Source organism: Sapajus apella, unplaced genomic scaffold, assembly GCF_009761245.1.
Source record: "Sapajus apella isolate SASKATOON/1434 unplaced genomic scaffold, GSC_monkey_1.0 scaffold41, whole genome shotgun sequence".
Lineage (NCBI taxonomy): Eukaryota > Metazoa > Chordata > Mammalia > Primates > Cebidae > Sapajus > Sapajus apella.
The window spans coordinates 3,550,760-3,570,249 of NW_022436981.1; the positions used below are offsets into that span (position 1 = coordinate 3,550,760).

At 40.2% G+C, this 19,490-nt stretch overlaps 1 protein-coding gene across 5 annotated transcripts in view; it reads left to right on the forward strand.

Moving 5' to 3' along the window:
* The window catches only part of RUNX2 (RUNX family transcription factor 2), a 221,621-nt gene that overhangs the window by 171,118 nt on the left and 31,013 nt on the right, over positions 1 to 19,490 (forward strand). For 4 of the 5 annotated variants that reach the window (XM_032299789.1, XM_032299786.1, XM_032299785.1 and 1 more), the window contains one exon: positions 12,125 to 12,286. In XM_032299789.1, coding sequence (XP_032155680.1) covers positions 12,125 to 12,286 — 162 coding nt within the window. Of the gene's footprint in view, positions 1 to 12,124; positions 12,287 to 13,329; positions 13,815 to 19,490 lie in introns of those variants that run through there. The other variant, XM_032299790.1, reaches the window with a different exon arrangement.

The window sequence follows — 19,490 nt, forward strand, 5'->3', positions numbered from 1 at the left end:
GGCATGCACTTGGTACAAAGGATGTCCTGGTGATGCATTTTGACATTAAATAATAGAGAGGTGCTTGGGGCTTCACACAGAAAGTTGGTGTACATTGACTATGCAGTATTAGTAGCAACAATAATATATTATAAATATGATCAGTCTAAAAAGTGTTTTCATTTTAATATATGCAAAAGTATTTCAGGAATAGAACTGTATGGCACTACTCCCAGTTATGGGCATCAGATTCTTTTCAGGGCTTTGTTTATTGTGACGAAGACTTGCTTTTTAAGGGTTTAAAACAATTGGTTTTAACAGACTTTAAAAGACAAGATTTAACAGAAGAGTCAGATTATGAGCCATATAGTGAATAAGAAAACCTAGGCCCTAAGAGACTTCTGAAATCCTCGCAGGTGAAATTGGAAATCTGTGTCTTAGGAAGATGAAACCTGACAGATGGTTTTAGGTTGGGAGTGGGTGAGGGTGTAGGGGGAAAGATTTAGAATGAAAAACATCTGGAGCTGTTGCCAGGGTGAATGGTGGGAATGGAAAATGACTTTGGATGAGCATCTTTGAGGACCCAATTGAGAGCAGAGATCATGGGAAGAGCCAATGGCACGATTATGTGATTCTCTCCTGCAGTGGTTACACTTTGTGACTAGGAGTGGGCTAGGCTGTGGGGGTCCATCTCTCTCCTAGGACTGGGTAAGACTCAGTACGAGACAGGGGTATAAAGATGTTAAGCCAGTTTCCTATGCGGGGAAACCTCCTGCAGGTTGGTAGATTATAGTAAAGGTGGAAGAACTTCCAAAGAGGACTTGACCCATCTTGACAGGGAAAATGAGCAGCAGACTAGTGGGAAGGTTAAGAGGGACTATCTGGGGAAATCCGAGTGTTGGTTCAGGTGGGAAGGAGAAGGAGCGTCATCTGGAGAGGCTGAAGGTAGGTGGGTGCTCTTAGCCTTCCTTCAGCCATTCCTCATATGATGTTGGAGGTCCCACACCTTGCCCTGTCTTCTCCAGTGCTGCAGCCCGACACCGCCTCTTGAGAACACAGTCCTCTAGCTATGCCTGACCAGGTCGTAGGAGCCTACTCATATTCTGTTAATATATCCCAAGTTTGTGTTAACTTTTTGTTATCCCATCACACTGCGGCTTTCAGTCCATGAAAAACTCTGCTCTTGGAGCAGGCGCCCCCGTCTGTCTTGTACGTAGTTGACAAAATGCAGCACTGTGCTTTTGCTCTTATTTCATATTATCATCTTGCTTTCACCTCCTCTTTCCATCCTGTAGGGTTATTTTATAGTTCTGATTCTTCTTCTGTTGGGTTGGATGATTCCTCACAACTTTGTCTCACCTTGAAGCTTGGAAAGGTCACTTGTAATCCTTCAAGACTTTGGTGAAGATGCTGGACAGAAAGACTACTGTGCCCTGGATTATGCCACTATCTGCCTCTGTTAAACTGACCATGATCTATATAGTAATGACCACTTTCTGGTAGGCCTTTTAACTAGCTCTAAATCACTTAAGGATAAGGCATATATCTTGCTGAGATCAGATATGCAATAGACAGATGAGCTGCCTTCTAATTGATTGCTCTAGTAATTCTAGGAGACACTTTTTTAGTGAACCCATTCTGCTTTCTGATAGTCACTGTGGGATCAAGTGTGAAAAGTTCTATTGAAAGTGTTTTTAGTAGACTGCAAGCAAGTCAACACCAACAGTGCCTCCAAGACAATTTAGTTTCAGCAATTTAGATTTTACCAATAGCAATGCTGTTTTTAGAATAAGATAAATGGAATAAGGGAATGTAAAACCTAGTATATTTTGTGTCATAAACTTTAAAGGCATTATCTTCAAGTAATTTAACAGCTCTCATGTGGAGAGAGTAATCCCGGAGAGCAAAACTACCATTAGTAATGAGTGGAGTTATAGGGAGATATATTTCACTTAATTTAAGGAAGAAATTTTTAGACCCTGCTCTGTCAAGAAGCAGCCCCTTGAGTACTAGTTACGTACGTTTTTGCCATGTTGTGGGACATCATTTATCTTGGAACGGAGACTTGAATTCATCTAAAGCAGCACACTGCTCTCCCTTATCTCTTCCTTTCTCTTAGGCCTTAATTTCCTCTTATGCATGTTTGTTTTGCTCTTTCTATGTAAGATCATCCTTCTTGATAGAGAAGATTAAATCAAAATAGGGTTTGGTAATTTTCCTTTCTAACTTTTGTTAATAAAAATTATGCCCATCGTTCTCAAACTTTGCTATGTAATCATATTACCTGGGGCGCTCGTTAAACGTACAGACGCTCAGGCGCTACTCCTGAATTAGAAGGTATGAGGTGGAGCCGGCCCAAATCACTCTCAGCTGTAGGCCCAAGGCAGGCCTGTTATCCAAGGCTCACCTTACCCATCCAGAACTCATCCTGATCCAGCCTGAGGTCATCTCAGGAGGCTCACCCCCACGATCAGATGACGTGCGGAGGCAGCTAAGACCCCGAAGACTTAGTGCAGCCCCTGGACCCACCTGTGTGTCCATTCCAGCTGCTGTTTTCTCTCCATACCCTTTCCTGGTCTTAGACCGGTCCTAGACTGGACTTCTGCTGTGCTTCTGTTGTGATGCTGCCAGAGGGAAATTTTAAAAATGCATGTCTGATTTTGTCACTTTATACCTAAACACCTTCTAAGGTGACCTCTTGCACTTAGGATAAGAGTAAAATGTCTAGCATGGCCCAGCAGGGTAGGCACAGCCTGGCTCCTCCCTGCCTGCTTTCCATTCTCATCTCACACTATTTTGAACCTTTTCCACAGTGCTCCAGACACACTGGCTTTCTATCAAGTCCATAAAAAAAATGAGACTGCCTTCTTCCCAGGAACTGGACACAGGCCTAAAGTCCTCTTATCGTCCCCTACTCAACTTCTAGACTTCTGCTTGTCATCCAGGTCTTGACTTAATCTTTACTACCTTAGAGAAGCTTTCCCTGATGCTCAGTGTGGTTGGAGTTCCCCTACTGTACATTCTTATGGTACCGTGAACATCTCTTTTTCAGCACTTATCATAGTTATATGATTACTTGATTAATGTCAGTCTCTCCTACCCAACTGTGAAACTCCATGGGACCAGGGATTAGGTCATAAAACTCCATAGGAAAAGGGAGTAGGTCTATTTTTACTCAACATAAATATCCCAAGTGGCTAGCACCATACCACTGTAGATACCCAATACATTTTTTTTTTGAATGAATGAATGCTTAAGAGACAATTACTAGAACAATGGATATAATCATCCATGTGAGGACAGGTATCACCATGCCTGGGGATCTTCTGTAATACCTCAACTGCTGTATCTAATTCCCTAGATGTTGACATCAGCCTGATTTGAACCTGAATTTGCCGCACCCAGTTCAATGCTATGATTCAAATTAGGGGTCACCCTCCCTCACCAGCATCACATCTCAGTAATATTTCAAGTTCTTGTCCCACCATTTTGTTTCTTGTTTCCTTCCCTCTTCTGGCTTTACCTTTGAGATTCAGGATATGCCAAGGCTTAGAGGCCAGGACAAGTGTGACATGTGGTATAGCCTCTTTCTTCTTCTATTAGATTTTTTGAAAAAGAAGAAATGAGCTGGGCACGTTGGCTCACGCCTGTAATCCCAGCACTTTGGGAGGCTGAGGCGGGTGGATCACAAGGTCAGGGGTTCAATGAGGCGGGTGGATCACAAGGTCAGGGGTTCGAGACCAGCCTGACCAACATGGTGAAACCCTGTCTCTACTTAAAAAAAATACAAAACTTAGCTGGGCGTGGTGGCGCGCACCTGTAATCCCAGCTACTTGGGAGGCTGAGGCATGAGAATTGCTTGAACCCAGGAGGTGGAGGTTGCGGTGAGCTGAGAGCATGCTGTTGCACTCCAGCCTGGGCGACAGAGTGAGACTGTCTCAAAAAAAAAGAAATGCTCTTCCTTTTCTGTAAGACAGTTATGACCCCTATCCAGCAAAAGTTGGTGATAACAGGAGGCGCCTCTCATCATATTGTCTTAATGATGCAACTTCCTTCTGGTTTTTCTTTGAACATTTTGTTGCAGGATATGGTATCTTAGGCTATACATATCATTTTTCATTCTCTTCCCTGCTTATTGTCTCCTAAGTTTACTAATTCTCTCTTCTCCCATTGTTTGTGTTGTAATATAACCTATGGTCATGCCTGGTGTACCCTACATAGCATCCAGTTTTAACCAGTTTGCTGCTTTTTTTTCTTTTTTTCCCCTCAGATTGCATTTTTAGGCTCTGTTACTGAGGTCTGTCTCCTACCAGATGATTCTGGTAGCCACCAGATCAGTTGGAGAAGACCCTTGGTTGGGGGAGACCACACCCTGCTCTCGGGGCTTCTCAGCAGACATGAGCCAGATGCTCTGTGATGGGAGGTGCTGCGCTGCCAGCTACCTTTCATAACCATCCTGAGTCAGCTTTGCATGGCTTCAAGCATTTCTGATGCAGTTACTGTCTCCAGAAAAGACCAAGGGATGGGAGCTCATGCTTCTGAGTGGTTAGCATCATAGCATTTTTTAGCTGGAAAACATCTTCGCGAAAAGCCACCCATTCCCATGTTACATGTGAAAACAGTGAGACAGACTGTAAATTACTGGTCTATGGCTGCAGTTAGTGCCAGAGCCTCCAGTCCAGGGCTCTTCCTATGCTTGGAGGACGCCATTTGTTTTCAAATGGTTTCCTATTAGTCAAGAGAACCAGAAGTGAGTGGAGAAAGCTCATTCTAAAACTCCAGTCTAGCTAAAAGGGTTATTAGAAAAGACATAGAATTTAACATTTCGTATTTAGTGTAGATTGTTTTGAAATGGGAATCTCTGTATGTATGAATGTGTGTATGTGTGAGTGTGAGTATATCTGTATTTTGAATGACAGTAATGACAGAAATAGTTTCAGATAGAAAATGGTAAATCTGCCCCTCTGCGTTAAGATGATTGCCCCTGCAATTAAGATGCATAGTTCTAAGCTAGTAGACTCTGTACATCATTTTCAACACCCCAGTTTTCTCAAGAAATATTTGAGGTTTATGCAGGCTGATCTGAGTACTGATTAGGGGGAAAATGGGTGGAGAATAAAGGGTGGGATTGTGGGGATCTTTGATTGCACCCTGCTGCCCCAACAGGGCAGGTACTCACTGCAGACGGCTTTAGCAGAATCACTAGCTGTGGCGGTGTCTTGTTACACGAAGCCTGCTGGCCGCAGGAACAGGAAATAGCCTTTTGTGTGCAGGTTCAGGCTTTGCTCCTGTTGACTTGTAGGAAGTAGCCTTTTGCGTGCGGGTTCAGGTTCTGCTCCCGTTGACTTGTTTCCTCCCGTCTGCATGAAGTTCAGCACCCTGCCCCTGGTGTGCCTTATTGTGAGCGATTGATTCCTAGGAAAGCAGATCCTCCTTCACACCCACACATGTTTAACCAAAGTGTTTACAAAAGGAGCCTTGCTAATGCAGCTGCCTTGTTTCCAGCGTACCTTGGGGCTTTCAGAAAGCTCCCTGCCTGCTCTGCTGCCCCCACTGAAATGTACTCATTCAAAAGAGAATTGGACATGTTTTCCCAGAGTCAGTTTATTTTTGTGGGGTGCCTTTTTTTTCTTGCCTGCTCTCCGCCCTTCTCAATATGACTCCAAGTGTTCAGAGTTCAATTATGCAGATGCGAAATTTGGCTTTTCAGTTATTTGGAAGTCTGGAGACTTAGAGCCCACGGCTCTTTATATATCACTGTAGGAAGTGCACACCCACCCCTTCTTGTTCCCCGTACCGGTGATTGTACTTCAGAAGCTGTGGTCCTGCTCAAAAAAGACAGTTTGCTTTCTTCATCTCCACAGTTTTACATAAATGGTTGTCTCCATTTTTGCCTGATGAAAGACAACTCGAGGCATATGAACCACTCCCAATTAGCATTTTTGAGCACCCCCTGGGTACGGTTGCCTTCTGTACTTTTATGTTTTGTGGTTTATAGAATGAAAAGCAGATGCAACCACTCTCTAGAAAGTCTAAGCTGAAGGAACAGCACCCTAGAAGGAGAACTTATAAAATCGGCTCTGACGTTGGTGCTCCATGGTTCCTTTCCATCTTTAGAGCGTTTTTAAAAACCCAATTCCATGCTAGTGACAGACTTTGCCTTGGTTGGAACAAATGCTGAAGGGATTCCTTATGTCAGATGACTGGTTCCTTTTTGTGGCTTTCAACGGCTTCTAACTCAGACAGAAAATGGGAAATTAACCTGAATTCTTAATAGCTAGATTTGGTTTATTCTCACAGAGGAAACCATGATGGCTTCTGACAGTGTGTTGTTGCAGATTTGAGGGGTCCAATAAATAGCCTTCCCTTTATTCCTGGTGGTGGTTCTTAGCGTGCTTTCTCAGCCCTGGGGACCCCTTTCTCCCTGGGTTTATCCTCATGGTCTGCAGGAGCAGCCCCGGTGCTCTGCTTCGTTCTTTTTTCTCGCATGTGGTCATTTTGATTAATCACATCCTGCCTGTGAGTACAGCAGACCCATCAGATAGGAAAGACCTGATTTTCTCTCTCAAGTTTGTTACAGTGCAGATTTGGTTACCACTTCCCTCTAAGACCCTCATTTTAGGTGGCAGGAGAGAAGTTGGTGAAAAGTGGGAGTGGAGTCTTCTTTAAATGCTCTTGTGGTATTTAATGCTTCAGATTTCCCAAGCACTCGAGTGTGTGCATAAAAACCCAACACCACAGGGTTGTTTATATGTCATATTCATATAAAAACGTATGTCAGTTTGTTGAATTTCTCTAATATAGTAACTAAAATGATACTGTTTCTGAAGATTGCCATATAAAAAGAATGAATTATCGTTTTTTAAAAAACATAAACATATTTAAAGTTCAACAACAGGTTTGTTGTCGTTGTTGTTGAGACAAGGTCTCACTCTGTCACCCAGACTGGAATGCATGGCACGACTCAATGCTCCCCAGGCTCAAGTGATCCTCCCAGCTCAGCCTCTGGAGTAGCTGGGACCAAAGGTGTGTCACCACATCTGGATACTTTTTGTATTTTTTTGTAGAGGCGGGGTTTCACCATCTCTGCAAAAGCTTGTTACCCAGGCTGGTCTCCAACTTCTGGGCTCAAGTGATCTGCCCACCTTGGTCTTCCAAAGTGCTGGGATTCCAGGCCTGAGACACTGTGCCTGGCAATGGTTTTCATTTTTTTTAAACTTTCTGTGAGATAGCGTTGAGTTAGCCCCTGAAAACTTGTAGGTAGTTTATGGCCTTGAGGTGACGCCCTCGCTGACCTGTAATTGCAGTCAGCCAGGGAGTCACCTCAAGGCCATGATTAAAAGTCAAGGACATTTGTGTTTATGCTGGAGTGTTAGGACATGGCTCTTCCCTCCGTGCAGACTCGAAAAGACACCCATCCAATGCAACCGTGGGTGGGCAGAGTGATGGATGAATTATCCTTGCTCTGTGGGACCTGAGGCTGAGATAAAGACAGTTTCTCGTTTGTCAGTGGTTTATCAGTAGGTTTGTCCTAGAGCTAGGCCTTGTATCTTTCCTATCAGTAATTTTAGGATTGACTGGTGATGCCTAAGAAACATCTATCACCTGTTCTGACTCATCCAATTTGAGAGTAAATCTCAGAAATCTCAGGTTTCTTCAGGAAGTTGAGTTCAGAAATTGTTTATGAGATCAGGTTAAGGTGACTTTCCTCTACTATCAGCACTAAAGTTGTCCATAAGAAAGCAAATATGTTGTAATCATGTATTTATGACAGGATTTTATTTTCTTGGTGACTGAGCATTTAGGAAGTGAAGATATTTTACAGCTATTCTTTTCCTCACTAAAAGATTGAAAAGGTTAAAGTACACGGTATTTGAAAATACACTTAGAAAATTAGTATTTCTCTGGGAAGAAACTAAAATTTAAGAAGAAACATGATTAAGGTTAAGCCATCGTAAAAACATATCAACATGACTAACACAGTCATATATGCTCCAAATTGTGAACTACACACTACAGGAAGCTCTCCTAAAAATTGTACTCTGCCAGAAAAAGAGGTCAAGGGCTAGAAACAAATACAGAATGAAGGTTCAGTAAAAGTAGAGTCTTTAACTGTGAAAAACATCTATTGGGGTCTTTCCATCTGCTAAACTCTTTATATTATCTCATTTAATCATCAGACAACTTTATGAGGGAAGTATTCTTATTTACTCCCATTTTATAGATGAGGAAACTTTAATCTTAGATATGTCATATAATTTGTCCAATCACACTGTCCAGAAATGTTGGAGCTTGGATTGGTATTCACTCACTCACTCAGGGTGTTAGAGAAGGCATGGGGGTGTTTGGAGACCATTGCTTTCTTTTTTTTTTTTAAAGGTTGCTATCCTTTTTTAAAAAATTTTATACCAGATCTAGTGAACCTCATATGGCAGTTCTTATATTTTATTTTTCTTTAGTAACTCTTTCTCTCTTTAAGCCATGTCATAGACTCAGGACACTGACCTTGAAAGAGACTGGCTTGACTCTAGCCTATCCTTTGAGAAACAAAAAAGATAAATCTTTTCACTTGTTTAGGGATAGTGAGAAGTTATTTTTCCTCATCTTGGATATCTGGAAAGGCCTCCACTAAAAGCAAAACTATCCTTTAATAGAATTTTCTAGTAGTCATGATGTAAAACCTAAAACCTCGCTGAAATAAACCTCTTTGATAGTCAAAGGGAAAATTAGAGAATTACTAATTATGACTTAATTTTAATATTTTATTATTCACTCACGCCACCCTGGGAGGTTCATTCAGTAGTTGTTTATTGAGTATTGTGTTCCAGGCATTGTACTTCATTATGCTGAATCTGATTTTGGAAGTCATTAAGAATAACAACATGAGACAAACCCTACCCTACTCTAGATGGCATAGAGCCATATTTTAATATTTATTTTTGATAATGATGATGATTTGCCATTTACTGCATATTATTTAATCTTCACTCTGAGGAGTCAACTCTTTGAGGTGGTATTATCATCTTCATTTTGCAGATGAGGAACTTAAAGCTCAGTAACACTGAGAAACACAGCCCAGGTTACAAGGCCAGGCAGGCCTTTACCATGTGAGCTCCTAAAGAGAGTCAAAACAGGTTTCCTATAGCATTTTATGGTTATCAAAATGCTTTTACTTGCATTATCTCATTTCTTTTTTCAAAAATGTTAGTAGTTATTATAATGCTCATTGTATAGATAGCACTTGCATTGGTTATATACTTAATATGTGCTAAGAGTGCCAGGTACCATATTAGATATAGCCTAGTTCATGTAATGCTCACAAAAATCCTAGTAAGTATCATTACTTATTTTATAGATGAACCACTGAGGCCTAAAAATTTAAGTGATTTGCTCAGCACAGCAGGGAGGTATCATTGGAGCCTAGGCTTTTCTGCACAGCCAGGATGCATGACCACTTCGCTGTATTCAGTTTTCTGTGTATGCTGCCTCATTTTCCAGATGAGGAAACTGAGATTCAGAGTTAGCTAACCCAGATGAGGTCATACAGCTTATCAGTAGCAGAGCTGGCACTCCAACTCAGACCCTCTCACTAGAAAGCCCACTTGTCTCCCACTGGACTGAGTCACCTTTCTGCACAAGGAGAACTGTAAGACTGTATCATACATTCAAGTTGAGTACCCTAATTCCACTTACTCATTTTTTTTTTACATTTCTTTGTATTTGTTCTCATTTTTAGGCAGGGAGCCCTAGACAGATGACTTGTTGTAGGAGAGGAATGGTGTACGTTAGACTACTTGCTCAGGAAGTCATCTGGTGAAGTTAGATGGGAACCCAAATCCAAATTTGAGTCCTGTGTACCCAACTTATTTAGCTATGTGATTCTCAACCTTTTTGTCTTTTGAAAATGTTGCTTGAGAGAAGGCCTTGCCCTCATGAGATTGCTTTTCTGTGCTGTAAGGAATGAATCTTTTTCCATCTGAAGATCATTTACCGTTTCTCTGAATAGCGAATTACATTAATGGTGTAAGGCAAGGAAGTATGTCAATATCAGATACATAACAAGGACCAGTCACTCAGATTTGAATTGTTGCCAATCTCTACAATCTCAGCCTTGAGAATTTTAAGGCACAGAAGTCCTTTAATGATCAAGTATCATTTAGATGTCTGAAGGAAAAGTTTGTTAACCATTTATAGTACTACTCTTTTATTTCAACTCAAACTCAGGTAAATGTTCCTTAAAATTGAATTGGATGACATTTTTCTATATATCTGTCAATGTCAGTAAACATCAGATACATGTCCAGATGCGTTTAATTATTTTAACTCAAGGAAGTATGTCCTATTTAGAAAGCCTTTAAATAAATTGTTTCTGAATTGAACAAATAAACAAGAAATAGCTGAACTAAACTGCTTTGACGGTATAGAAAAACCGAGAGGTTTTAACAGAGGAATCAGCTCAAAAACTCACATCTTATTATACTCATTTTTACTTTTAGAGATAAACCTGAATTAACTGTTCAAGTATATTAATGGTTTTTGAAAATTAAACTTTTTCAGAAAGTAATAGGTGATGTGTGGGGATGATTTGAAACCGATTCCAAATGTATTAACTCCAGTTCAGATATGTTTGAAACATGGAACTATCCCTGTGCCACCCAGAATATATATATATATATATATGAATTAATGCCTATTAACTGCCTTCTATGCTAGTTTTCTCATGTAATTTTCACATGCTTATGATTCAGGTATTATTGCTGCTCCTCCTTCCTCCTTTTTACAGATGGAAACTGAGGCTCAGAGTGACTGAGTAATTAAGCCAAGGTTACACAGAAAGTAGAAGTCTCAAAACTTGAACCTAATTCTGGATATTCCAAGGTCCATGCATATTCTAAGATACCAAGCTATTCTTGTGAACAGCCTGGTCTATTAGAATTTTAAAAAGTAACATAATTTAAAAATTAGAATTAACACATGTGTTAAGAGAAATTTGCTTATGATTTTGTTTGATTGGCCCTCAAGTAAGAGCCAAAGAGTTTGAAATACATACTTTTTTTGCTTGGGAAACATACAGCACATTTACCTTTTTTTTTTTTTTCTGTATGTAAGCAGAAGGTCTTTTAAGAAATCTATGTGGCCTTGAGTTTGTACTTCCAAGAAACTCCTAGAGATACATCAAAAAATATTGTCAATGTTCAGTAATTAACCCTAACCAATTGACTGCCCATTACTTTTATTATTATAGTGACTGTAGGTGACACTAGGCCAAATTCCAGACATGTGACATCTTTCAAACTGATTCTAATAGGATTAAAAATGTTTTCCCGCACTCCTGTTTTGGGCCATTTTCTTACTGTCAGAAACTCTTGTACTTGACATTGAAATCGGCGGGTGATGAAGCTTGTCAGTTCTTAATGGTAGTTGACTTTGAAATTAAATTTTGTCTTTTTCTTCCGGGTTATTTTCTGGTTTAGTTTTAGCCTGAGAGTAACGTAACTGATTCCCCTCCTTCCTGTTCATCTGCCCCTACATTCTCATTCCTGCCCTTATTCCCTTCACCCCATGCTAGAAAGGGCCATTCCATTGACCTGCCTGGAAAGAAAGTGCCCTGAGATGAAATTATGGAATCGTTCACTTTAAAACCAAAAAGCATGCCTGAAAGATAGTAAGTAGCTGGATATGCAGCAGTGAAAGACACAGTCTGCATATTCCTTAACCAAGTTAATTGTTCAGAAAGTATTCTAGCTTAAAAAAAAAAGTAATCCATGCTCACTGGAGGAATTTTAGAGAATATGAAAAATAAATATAATTCCCCTTTGTAAAGATAACCAAAGCAGATTGTTTTTGAAATGACTGTTAGACTTTCCAAATAGAAATATTTAGAAGAGAAAGACAAATAGTCCTTATGCATCACCCATTTTGTTGCTTTCATTAAGACTCAAAGTCTAGAAAGCTTTGTACTATTCAAGGCCGGCAAGGATGGGGTTATAAGAGGTCAATAGCCATTCCTTATATATCTTACATATATAAGCCATTTTTTATCCTCTCTCTCTTTTTCTGCTTTTTCCTGTCTAAGTTTTGGATTACATGTTTCTAAGTCGGCAATGGTTGCTATACTAAAGATTTTTCTTCTTCTTTTTCCCAGACCCCAGGCAGGCACAGTCTTCCCCGCCGTGGTCCTATGACCAGTCTTACCCCTCCTACCTGAGCCAGATGACGTCCCCGTCCATCCACTCTACCACCCCGCTGTCTTCCACACGGGGCACTGGGCTTCCCGCCATCACCGATGTGCCTAGGCGCATTTCAGGTAAAGACCGCGCTTTAACTAAAAATCCATCCCCGCGCAGGGGTCGGTGGGGGGAGTGGGATGGGCTGAGCCTGTCTCATCCATAGTCACAGTAACTCTCTATTAGAGGCATGTGGGCAAGGGAATGACAACAGGCAAATTAAATCTTCTGAATTATGGGGTTATCAAACACTGGAACATTTTAAGCCAAGAGACTGAAAATCCGCCAGAGATGGCAACTTTTAACATGGCATTTAATGCCACTCAGTTAGTGTCCTGCTGAATTGTATCCCATTTGGTGGGCACTGTCTCATAACTCGGGCCTTTTCCTGAGGGTCTTATGCCAGGCCTTCCTCTGCTTATGTTCCTTTCTTTTCCTAACATCTGCCTATAAACCAAATTGATGGCACAACCCTCCATTCCTAAAGGCTTGTAAGTCCCAGGAATCCAAGCTAGTCAATTTCAAGAAAGAGCACCTGCAAACTTAGGATCTGAGTCAGAAACTAGTCATTGGAAGAGCAGTGAGGCCTGGAAGAGTCTTAAAAGGCAATGCATGGCCTCTGAGTGGCTAACTCAAGAAGGAAACAGCCTTTCCGTGAAGCATAATGCATGCCGCTGTCACTGGCAGCCTGGCAGCCCAGTGCTCACAATTCTTTGTTCCAAAGACACCCCAGAAGTGTGTGGCCCATGGTGGGAGTGTGTGTGATAAATGACCTGGCTGCCCCTCTGTCCTGGAGAATTCATCACAGAGAGCCAGAAAGTATTCGTGAAGACTACAAACTGACAAGTAGAGAAAAGTTAAAGGCCCTTACCTGCCCGTATGAGTCCCGTGCATAAGAAAATAAACTTCTCGGTCCACCGTGACATACGAACTGGAAACATTGTCCCCCCTCAAAGACGTATGTCCATGGAGGCACACACCCCATTGGATCCCACGTTTGCCAGATACTCTTCTCAGCGTTCGGGCCCCTGCACGTGTTTGACTCCTGGCCAGGTTAATGCCTTTCTTTCTTTCTCTTTGTGTTTCTGTCTCTGTTTCTCTCCCTCTCTCATTTTCCGCAAAGCTCGAAGCCGTTACTCTCTCCGCTGAGTTGCATCACTGACAAGCTGAAGCTCCACCAGCAGGCTTGCGGGTTTTGATTAGTTCAGACTCCTTTATTTCTTTCAACTTGGGAGGAGGGAAGGCTTTGTTTCTCAAGCAAATAGCAGGAAAGGGCTCTCTGGTCCTAATGCCTCATATTTTCTGCAGCAGATGGACTCCCATGGGGGTGAGTAGGGAAAGAAGAGGGGTGGAGGGAGAACTGCAAGTTTTTTTTGGAAAACCGTGTTACCACTTTTCGTTATGACTGCTGTTATCATTTTTACGAATCACGTAGTATGTATTGGGAAAGTGTATAGTGTATAGAATTTTAGTTATTTCCCTTGCCTGGAATCACCGTCGCCTTTAGGCAAACGCTAATTAACGATACACAAAAGGATGAGTAAGGTACAGTGGGGATAACACAGGCTGACATGGGATTAAAGGCACAGGGTTGATGGTGTTGAGTTAGTTCTGGTTATTCCTTCCTCATTTCATAACTGAGAATCTGTTTTGCTTTACATAGGGCCAAAAGGACACTTTAACAGAATAGACTCATGCAAACTTGCTTCTGTTGGGGTCCCCTGGTGCTTCCATCTGCCCAACCCACTGTGGCTGAAGTAGATTTTGCTATTTTTTTCTCTATCAGTATCTAGGGGAAAAAAACCTCAGGGAGTGATGGTAGAATTGGAGACACTTATCTAAAGCATTTTCCTACCGAGGTATATTCCTGTGAGTTCACCAGCAAAATCATTGAAAATAACATTGGAAAAATCCTGCCTAAACGAGAAGTCAGTCATCATTGTTTATCATGTACACGTGTAATGGAAAACAGACATTATTTCAAGTTAGTTTACTGAGGATTACTTAAAACATTTTCACAAAACAGTGCCTTTTCCATTTCACAGAGAAGGAGGCAGGAGCAGAAACTGGTTAATTTTTCAGCCATATGTCAATCATAGGTTAAAGGTAGGAGTGAGCTTCTGCTTTAAACTGGTTTATACTGAGTTTAGTCCAGTTTTTTCCTCCTACCCCTAACCTTTCTGGAGTTGTTTCTGGTAAAGTAACCTGGTGCCAGGGTGGGAGGTTCTGTATAAACAGTAAAGAGAACAGAAAATCCCTCTTGTCAGCATGTAGGTAGGGAAACAGGAAGAAACAACTAGACGTGGACTGTCAGGGAACTGGAGAAGCACTGACTTACCTGACCTTGCTCTGGGCTGCGGGGCTGTGCCTGCACACCCGAGCATGTCCTGGTGGACTCGGGGACCATGTCATCGGAGTGTGCACCATTTCTAATTTCCCTCGGGACTAGTCCTGGGAGCCTTCTTGGGGAAGCCTGTCTCACAGGTTCCCAGGTACCCAGTTAGACAATTTATATCTTAGGAGTTCCCTCAACATCTAAAGCTAATGTCTAAGTCCATGACCTAGAGGCTCCTACATGTGAGACTTAAGCATATGAGGGTTTTAAAATTTGGGTTTTTTTTTTGTGCTTTAGTAAATAAACCCTTTGGATTGAGTCCATTCCTGTGCCTTTAGTCTTCATACTGCTCTGTGCCAAATAATGCTGTTTCCACATAACACGCACAGCTAAAATATTCACCTCTGTCCCTGTCTGCAGGCAGTCCTGCGGGCTCTTTTTGAGAGGCTTTCCAGAACAGTTTATGTTTTCATGTACATCGATCAATTTTCATCTTCATGTCTAAAGAGAAACACCATATATCCTCGTGTGATTTTGGGTGAGAAAGAATAAAACTCCTCACTTCACAGTAGGATTGGATGTTCAGACCCAGGTTTGAATCCCAGCTCATACACATATCAGGCGACTTCTTACTTCTCTGAAATTTAGTTTTATTATTTGTAGAACAGGCATATAATACTTATCTTCAGGGTTGGTGTGAGGATTAAATGAGGTACTTTATATAAAGTGCTTAGGACAGGCCTGGCACATGATATGTACCAAATAGACTGTAGCTGATATTATGAAGCTAAAATTGTTTTGTAAAAATTATATATCCATATATAATTTGCAGGCAAGCCTTGTTAAGTGAGTCAAGTTAGATTAAATAAAAATCTAAATTTTTAAAGGGGACTTTCCTTTTCAAAATGAATCACCACAGAGCATATTTAAAACAAAGCCCTTAGATTATCTAAATATTTAAATAAGTTAATACCCATATGGCATTCACAAAGCACTTAATGCAGTACTTAGCACACAGAAATACTCAAATGTTTCCCATTAGTATTATTCCATAGATTTAAAGTAAATATTTATAGAGCAAAAAGCAATGGGGAACCATTCACAAAAAAGCCAATAAAGTGTTAAGAGAAAATAATGATTCAATGATGTTAGACAATAGAAAGTGTTGATGTACACCTAAATTAACTAGGTATGCTAATGCTGTATTCTAAGGGATCATAGGAATAAAAGCAACCAGAAAGATCCTCCGGAAAGAACTGTTCCTAAAGAAATTCCATTTTCTCCTAAAAGACCATTCCAAAGAAAGACCATGATTTAATCTACCTAAAGACCTTCCGCTATTTCATCTTATTAGCATCCTTTCTTCTGAGTAATTTTCAAGCATGGCTGCAATTCTAGAAGTTAATAAATGACAATAATGACAGTGATATATTAGACAGTCCTGTAGTTTTCCTCAGACCATTTTTGGAAGCAAGGTATAAACAAAATAAGCTAAAATAAAATGATAAAGGTAGGTTGCCTATAATCCTTACTTTACTTTAGAGAAAGATATAATACTAGATGTCTTCAAGTTCAGAGGTATAATACAATGATTCAGGAAATATTTCCTTGACATTGGGTAGCCTTAAATATTGTAGTGGAACAAGAGCACTTAAAGGTTTATAACCGAATGAGAAGTTATTGCCATGCAATTGACTAACAGGTGTACGTTATGGTAATAAGTTTGAATCATATTCAGTTGAATTATAAAAGTCAAGCACTACTCTCAGGAACCAGTCTAGTGATGTTACAGTGCAGAAGCCACCTTCTTCCCCACCATACTTACTTTGATAAGTATGGCCTCGTTATATAATAATCTTTATTTAAGTAGCACTCCTACCCCCAAATGATTTTATACATTATCTCACTTCATCCTACATGGTTCTAAAAGATTTTCGCTACACAGAGGTGGCCAAAACTATTTCTCATTAATTCTAGTGAAGGGCAAGGTATGACAAGGCAAGGAGGGACCAGCAAGGCGTACATGACCCAAACCACTGCATGTCTTTATAATTGCAATCTTGTCACCCATGGCAGCTTTGATCTTCAAAGCACTTGTGAGGCTTCACACAAAGATTATAATTACATTTCTAGAAGTCATTACAAAATACTATGTAAATAAATAATTGGTGACTTTCAAAATATATTTTATACAATTATCCTGCTATAGAAAGAAGCACAACTGTTTATTGAGGCTGATTGTTTGATTTGTGTTTTTTCCACTGCACAGAACTCCTCCACTATCCCACTCATTTGAGTGAAGTAGCTTAGATTATACTACATCTGTACTACTCTTTGGCATATATGAGGTAGAAGGGATTTATACCTTTCTGTTGCTTTCTGGAGGTTTCTTAGAGACTTAGGGTATGTTAATTAAAGATGAACAGGTAAGATGCATCTTAGTCACAGATGTTGGCTGACTCAGTTACTCTGGGAGACGTCACTACAGATTTTTTTTTTAAGAGACAGGGTCTTGCTCTGTTATCCAGGGTGGGGTGCAGTGGTGTGAGCATAGCTCACTGCAGCCCTGAATTCCTAAGCTTAAGCAATTCCCCCATCTCAGCGTCCTGAGTAGCTGGGACTAAAGGCATGCGCCAGGCTAATATTTTTTGTAGGGACAGGATCTCACTATGTTGCCCAGGCTGGTCTTGAACTCCTGGCCTCAAATGATCCTCTTGCCTTGGCCTCCCAAAGTGCTGGGATTACAGAGGTGAGCCACCTTGCCCTCCTTGCCACTATAGATTGTATGGAAGATTTTTCTTTGCATTTGTGGGTTTTTGTTGTTACTGCTGTTGTTAACACAGGACAGAGTTAAGACCTGTAATCTTTCTGAAGGTTATTATTTTATTTTTTCTGCTTAAGAAAATAGTCTTGAATCTCTTCTTTCAAAATATGTAAATATTAACACTTTTCACTTACTCAGCTGCACAGGACTATTGAAGATGTCTCCATTTTTATGACTCTCAGTTGCTAAACTACAATATTCCAAAGGTTAGGAGAATAAGCATTAGTCTAATAATAAAATTATTAAAAATTATGTTTTCACTACTACAAACTCTAGAAATTGCCAGAGGAAAAACCCCATTTTATCACTCAGGCTCTATCAGGAGTATTCAAACCCAGTAGTGCTTGATGTAGTTCATTTAAAAATGTTCTGTATAACCAAGTTTCTATCAAGCCCCCTGAGTCAAGTTCTTGAAACTAGCAGCTTCAGTAATGTGCCGATTATATGTGAACATTTATTTTAGCAGAGCAGCTCTTAACTCACAGGAGGGAGCAAGGCCTTAAGAAAGGTTAAAAGGAAAACTTCAGCAATTAGTACTAATAAACCAGAAAGTTAAAGCAACCATAATAAAACACTAGAGCATCTACTTTTTACTACAGAACCATTCCTTTATTAAGAGCCACCTGTTAGGTAGACATACTCTGCCACAGCAGCCACGGGCAAATAATTAAGTTTAATAGGAGTGCCTCTTATTTTGAAGAAGTTCTCTGTTTAAAGCCACAGAGGGGGAAGTTATTAAATTTAATGGACCCTAAACAAAGGCAAGGCCTGTGTCAACAATTGAATGTTCAGTATTCTTCATTATATCGCCACTGATTGAATGGATTACTTTTGCATTCCAGAAGTTGAAATTCATCTTGCTGTCCCTAAAAATAGCCTATCTTTTGACATAAGCAGATGGTGTTCTAATCTTACCTGGACCTCCATTTACTCTAGTTTTTGATTTACTGCTGCTGAGGCCCAAAGAAGTGGTTTTCATTCCTGCTAGATCATTTGGAGATAGTTGGTTGGTCCAGCTCACAAAGTTGACTAAGCTTGCTTGTATGACTAATTACTGTTATTCGTAGCACACGGAGATACTAAAGCTCAGAATGAAACCTGTGTACATGGTTTGAGTCTGATTTTGGACATGGTTTTTCTCAGTTGTTTCTGTGGGGATTCATTTCTGACACATGTACAACTACCCACACATAGGGAAAAGATTTAGTAATGAAAGGAATCATGCTTTTGCAGGGATGGCAAACACATGGTTATACACTTTATTGAAAGATTTGCTGAAGTCTCCTTTCCATCAAGGAAAACTTGAGTATATGAAACTCATTTCACCCAAAGTATTAATTTTCTATTGATAGGTACAATGGCTTCTGTAGTGCACTGGGGTCTGAGGAGAGAGGGGAGGCACTTTAACTTAGGACACCTGAGTCTTCATTTCATTGTCACCAAAACGTCTTTGCATCATTCTCAGATACAGTTAATTTGTTGTGCCTCAGTGGTCCTGTTAATGAATTACTAGAAATTGCTGAATCACATGTCTTAAGAGGCTCTGCAAGGAGTAAGATGCTATCTGTTTAGGGATTTGATGTTCTTAGGACTTTTAGTAAAGAAAATTTCCCTTACCAGATAAATGCTAGTGGAAAAAGTAGGTCACATTATTATCTTCAAGAGTAGAAATGTGTGCGACATTACTTTTATGTATATGTCTTAAAATTAATACTTTATTCTTTTGAGCAATTTTAAATTTACAGAAAAAATGAGAAGAATGTACAGTTTCTTATATTCTATCCTCGCTATGTCCCTCTTTCTCTTATTATTTACATTTTGCATTTGTGTGATATTTGATGTAATGGATGAACCAATATTGACACATTGTTATGAAATAGAGTCCATAGTTTACATGGGGCTCACTCTTTGTGTTGTGCAGTTCTATGGGTTTTACCATAATGTCATGCATCCATCGTGACAGAATCATAAGGAGTAGCTTCATCACCCTAAAGATTTCCTGTACACCACCTGTTCATCTCTCTTTCCCTCAGCTCCTGGCAACCACAGATTTTTTTTTTTTTTTATTGTTTTTATAGTTTTGTCTTTTCCAGTGACATATAGTTGGAATCATACAATAAGTAAC